This window comes from Vitis vinifera, chromosome 4 (genome assembly GCF_030704535.1).
Source record: "Vitis vinifera cultivar Pinot Noir 40024 chromosome 4, ASM3070453v1".
In the NCBI taxonomy this organism is placed as follows: Eukaryota; Viridiplantae; Streptophyta; class Magnoliopsida; order Vitales; family Vitaceae; genus Vitis; species Vitis vinifera.
Window position 1 is genome coordinate 19,801,209 of NC_081808.1, and position 5,446 is coordinate 19,806,654.

At 34.8% G+C, this 5,446-nt stretch overlaps 1 protein-coding gene across 2 annotated transcripts; it reads left to right on the forward strand.

Annotated features, from left to right (window-relative positions):
• The first annotated feature begins 818 nt into the window (after positions 1 to 818).
• Positions 819 to 4,605, forward strand: LOC100254708 (AP-3 complex subunit sigma). 2 transcript variants are annotated; one of them, XM_002266796.5, is made up of 8 exons: positions 819 to 1,066; positions 1,167 to 1,209; positions 1,414 to 1,475; positions 2,175 to 2,271; positions 3,014 to 3,084; positions 3,760 to 3,851; positions 3,988 to 4,057; positions 4,148 to 4,605. In XM_002266796.5, exons 1-7 carry the CDS (start codon positions 869 to 871, stop codon positions 4,049 to 4,051), a joined length of 627 nt encoding a protein of 208 aa, XP_002266832.4. In that variant the 5' UTR covers positions 819 to 868; the 3' UTR covers positions 4,052 to 4,057; positions 4,148 to 4,605. The 2 variants fall into 2 exon arrangements, with proteins under 2 accessions (XP_002266832.4, XP_059592398.1); XM_059736415.1 differs by having other exon boundaries at positions 836 to 1,066; positions 3,760 to 4,057.
• Positions 4,606 to 5,446: the final 841 nt, after the last annotated feature.

Here is a 5,446-nt window from a genome sequence, read left to right on the forward strand (position 1 = left end):
ATGTTCTTAAAAAAAATTGAGAAAAAATGAATGTGTTCATAGTTCTCATCTTTTTTGTTCTTTGATTTTTTTTTATATTCTTTCCTTTTTTTTTTTCTTTACTTTCTCCTTTAGATTTTCAAGTGTCACAATTATATTTTTTAATTTCTTTTCTAGAAATATTTTAATATTTTTTCATTTCTTTTTTTATTAAAAAAAATTAAAAAAGGAATGCACAATATACTATTAATAAACTTTTAATTATATCTTTTTAATTTTCAATTTTTCTAATTTAATTTAATTTATATATTTTATAATTGAATAAGTTAAATTTTAAATGAAAACAAATATTTTCTATAACTTAAATTTATTTCTAGTTTTATTTTTATTTTCCTATTTTATTTTATTATTAATAATATAACATTTTAGGAATTTGGTTGAAAGTAATTAATAAAATTTTCATTAAAATTTAATATTAATAATAACATTTTTAAAATGAAATTTTCATATATTTTAAAGAGAGCAATTTTTTTTTTATAGATTTTTTTGCATATATTTTAGAATTTTCATACTATCTATATTATTATTATATAAAATAAAAGTATTATGTTGTTTGTACTTTATTCTTAAAATCAGTTTTTAATCTTTTTTAAAATAAAAATAAAAATAAATTTTTAAGAATTTATCCAATTTTTTTTAATAAATTTAAATATTTTTAATTACTTTTTTAAAAATATTGTAAGAATTTTATTTTTAAAAACAATTAAAAATCTTATAGGCATGTACAAGCGATTAGGCTGGTGTATTTAAGAAGTATTTTCCTCCATTTAACACCTGCAATGCAGCTACAGGCAGACTAAAAGCCTAAAATGCCCTCTGAAAGTAGATTATGTTACGAAAATGCCCATCCGGAATAAACAAGGGAGTAGTGTTGGTTTGGGCGATAACTCTCCCAAAATCTATATACAGAGGCAGAGGAGGAGTGGGGTACGTAGCAAGAGGGGATAGCGAGGAAGACATGATACGGGCGGTGATAGTGATGAACACACAGGGCAAGCCCCGCCTCACCAAATTTTACGATTACATGGTCCCTCTCTCTCTTCTTTTCGAATGAATTTCTCAATCTAAGGATTCTATCTCATCTATCCTTTTCCTAATCGTTTTTGAGTTTGATTTTGTGAGGTCAGCCTCCGGAGAAGCAGCAAGAACTCATTCGGCGCGTCTTTGGAGGTCTCTCCTCTCTCTCATTTCTGATTGATCTTGAATTTCTTTGTATATTAAATTAGATGTTCTGTTACATTCCTCTATTTCGATCTCATTCAAGGATCTATCTGTGCTTTGGCTTTGATTTTTCCTTTTTCTTTTTTAATTATCAATTACTCCTGAAGACTTCCTTACCTCATTTGTTCTTCTTTTGTTTTTAATTCTATACAGTCTTATGCAGTAGAGCTGAGAACGTCAGCAATTTTGTGGAGGCGGATTCGGTTTTTGGTCCGGTATTGTTCTCTTCTTACTCTTCTCTTCTGGCCTTTTTGGAGGAGAACAATTAATCCTCGACTTCTTCTAGTTATTTCTATGTGTTGATTTTGAACTCTGATGTGTCTATGACGGTAGATTATTCGTCTCTAAATCAACCTATAAAATCTATTGTCTATGCGTGTATGGAAAATCCCTGCCAAAGATGCTTTTATACAATTAACCTTTGTTTGGTTATTCAGTCCTCATAATTAGGTTGCAGTTTTATTTTATTTCATTTTTAGGAAATTTACCTTAGCTAGGGCAAATGGTTCAGTGTAGTGGAGTTTCACAGGTTTATTGACTTGCAGTGGATGAGGAATTGCATATATCTGACCTCTCTAAAACCCTAAACAATTTTTATCCTCTTTCCTAGAAAATTTATCATACCCATTTTGGTTGAGCCATAATCTCGTCTCTGATTTCTCTAGTTCACAAATCTGGACAGAGAATTTGAGGTTAAAATCTGTTGTCCACACCAATGTCATGACTTCCAAAATTAGTTTTGAAACTATGAGTAGCTTATCTTGTCTTTGAAGTCCATATGATCTATAACACTTTAAAGCAACATTTATATTGGCATAGTTTTTCATGTATATATATATACCTGGCATTATGTTTTGTTATTCCATAACTCCTCTGACCTAAAACTTATATACATTTTATCTTCTGTCCTGTAGGATACTCGTCTTGTGTACAAGCACTATGCAACTCTCTATTTTGTCTTTGTATTTGATAGTTCTGAAAATGAGTTAGCCATGCTTGATTTGATACAAGGTATGTGCTAAAACTTTTTGTTGTCTACTGGAAACCATGCACCATTTCAAGTCTTTATATATGGAAAGAAAGTTGTCAAATGTCTCTCCTGTGGAAAAAGTTGTCTCTCTGAACATAGGAAGACTCGTGAAAAAAAATTGACTGTTAGATATTTGCAATCTTATTTTGATTAGCTTTACTTACCTGACTTGGAAGAGGGTAAACTTGACGGACTAGGAAGGAACTTCAAGGTTCACCTATCTTGATTAACATTTTACCCACTTAAAAAGGAATAACAAAATCAATAATTGTAGTATGTCCATGCTCTTGTCTTTGATATTGGACTTGAAGAAACTGATATTCATCATGGTTGACGTTCACTAGATTTTGTATGCAGTTTTAGTTGGGCATGGCCCAACCAGAATAGTTGGATATCTTAAGTGTTTGTTTTCTGAATGCTTTAAGCCTCTAATTTCTTTTGCTTCAGTTGGGAAGGTTAACCTTTATTGCTCTCAGTTGGCAGCTTAATTTTTCCAATTGAGAACTTGTTTTATGACCACTTTAGGAGGTTGTTTACCTCATAGATTATCTGGATTCATGTCTAGTTGCTCTATGTTTTAACAGTTTGGAGCTCTTGATGAGGGTGAAAGACCATGTTCATTCAGCATATCATCTTCATATCAAATAAGCTAAAATACAACAGTGCTTTTGATATTTGTTAATGGTCATATCATTTGTTTACTCTTGACTCTTCTGCCTTCAGTTCTGGTGGAAACATTGGACAAGTGCTTCAAAAATGTATGCGAGCTTGACATAGTGTTCAATTATAGCAAGGTGATATTTTCTCCTCCCTCATTTTGCTTGGTGTCACTTTTAATGCTTGGAAATGGGTACTTTATTAGCAGGTCAAATATTGACTAACATTATTTTCTATGTTGCTGTACAATGATCACAAACCTTTTGCAATGGTTGAGCCCATGATGGTACTTCACTTATAAAATTAAATATACTACCTATCTTGCACTACCATCCTGGAAGACTAACTCAAGTTATTTGGGTTGACTTGGATAGTTGTTAATTCTGTTCCAACTTCCTAGTTGAATGAACTGAACCAATTCTATAAGTTATTTGGTAATTCTTGAAATTCGAACCTGTAACTTAGAAGTGTGATTCTTTACCAACGCCTAAATGTTGTCTTAGAAGGGTCACAAGATACACTTGTTTTGGCATCATTACCATACTATTTGGTATTTCTTTTTATAATTACTGGCCCACCAAATTGTATATTCACAGAGGCCCCCAGATGCAAATTTTAAACATTTTCAGGTAACATTCATTTTCTTGTTTTTCTTTTGTCTGCTATAAGAGGTTAAATAATTACCCTTCCACACAGCTCCACCCAGTTGCATCTTCACTGAGGCCTTCCTGTGCAAATTCTAAACATTTTCAGTAAATGTGCTTTTTCTTGTTATTGCTTTGCCTGCTATTAATATTTTTAATGTTTTGCAGTTGCATACTATTTTGGATGAGATCATTTTTGGCGGTCAAGTGCTAGAAACAAGTTCTGCAGAAGTTATGAAGGCTGTTGAAGAAATATCAAGGCTCTCTCTCTCTCTCTGCTTTTGTCTGTTTCTGTTTGTGTGTGTTGGTGTCAATGGAATTTTCTGTGTTTCTGTTTCTGTCTGTATTGGTGTAACACTGGAATTGTGTATCAATACTGTTACCTTCCTGATGCAGGTTGGAAACAGCCTCAAATACTATCACACTTGTCCCTAAGTCCATTTCTGGTTGGCGAAGTTGATAGCATGTGAGTTTAAGAGACCTTGTTGTGATCATCCCAGCATTACACATTGAAAATAAATTTGAACGGGGATAATTGATTGTTATACTGGTGTAGGCATGAATAGAAGTCATTGGATGCTCTAGTGACGGTGGACGTGTTTTTCATTACCTCGGATAAGTTGATGGCTCATAGATGTGCAGTATGGGTAGTTCCCCTCACACCTTTTTAAGTCCAAGAAAATGGTTTATTCGTGAGCGATCAACATTGGTTGCTGGGCTGTTTACCACCTGGTATGTCTGCGCTTATTGGGTCTGCCTAAGGATGCAAGATTTGAAGAGGTGAAGGCCAGGGCTATGGCGTGCTCCACCTTTTGTATGTAATAAAGTCCTTGTCAGAATGTTAGTTTGATTTACCAAGAGAACTGTGAGCATATTCTCAATCATTTCTAGACATCCTTTATTCCAAGCTCATGTAGGTTGATTAATTTTTGTAGATTATTTTTAGGATGAACCTGCTGTTATGGGTTCTCTATGGTGCTTCTGTTGCATGAATTATCAAGAGAAATTTTGCCAGATGCTGGATGTCAAATCAGTCGAGGAGTGACCATAGGATTGAAAATCACAAGAACGTGAGTGGACATCCATAATCTGGCTTGATATTGGGCCCATAGGGTACAAAACTAATAATTGAAATGAACGCTTCTGATCGATCCTGTACAATGATGTATAAGCTGGGTCGCTTGGGCCTGCTCCACAAGTGACAAGCCCAATTTGTCTTGTGCGCGGGAGTAAGAAACTGACAATTGATTGCGAGGCACGTAGAGGAGAGTATATTTAACTTGGTTGGGTGCTTCTAACGGCGAATAGTAAAGCTTGTGGACTACAATTCATGAGCGTGTAAATGTGGCTATTTGGGCTTGGCCCAATGTTCTAGGCCCAATTGGCTATTTGTGTCTGTTTTTTGACAGTTATTACGACAGATCCATTGGACCAAGTAACTTGGCCTGAGGGCTTATGGATGGATAATAGAAATTTAAAAACCAAAAGCCCTCTAGGGCAAGACCAAGGGTGATTAATGCATAGTGAGAACAGAGCGCACGCGAGATTGAGACACAGATCTAGACATTGAACTGTTCTTAGCCCAAAGAAAAGGTGAGCTGAAGTTTTAGTAATGGTCTTGATCTTGGGCTTGGGTGCATGAGGCTTGCAGTCTTAGCCCAAGTCCAAGGCCTTGCAAAACGGGTCATGGGCTGTGGGCCCTGGGCTTCGGGCCTTGTGCCCTCGTTAGCATCGGGCATTGATCTTGCTGAGAAAAAGAGAGATTAGAATAGTGGGCCCAGCCCCATGTGAGCCCATTTTACGTCCATAATCATACAACCCACGTATAAAAGAAAAATAACTAGAGATACAGGGG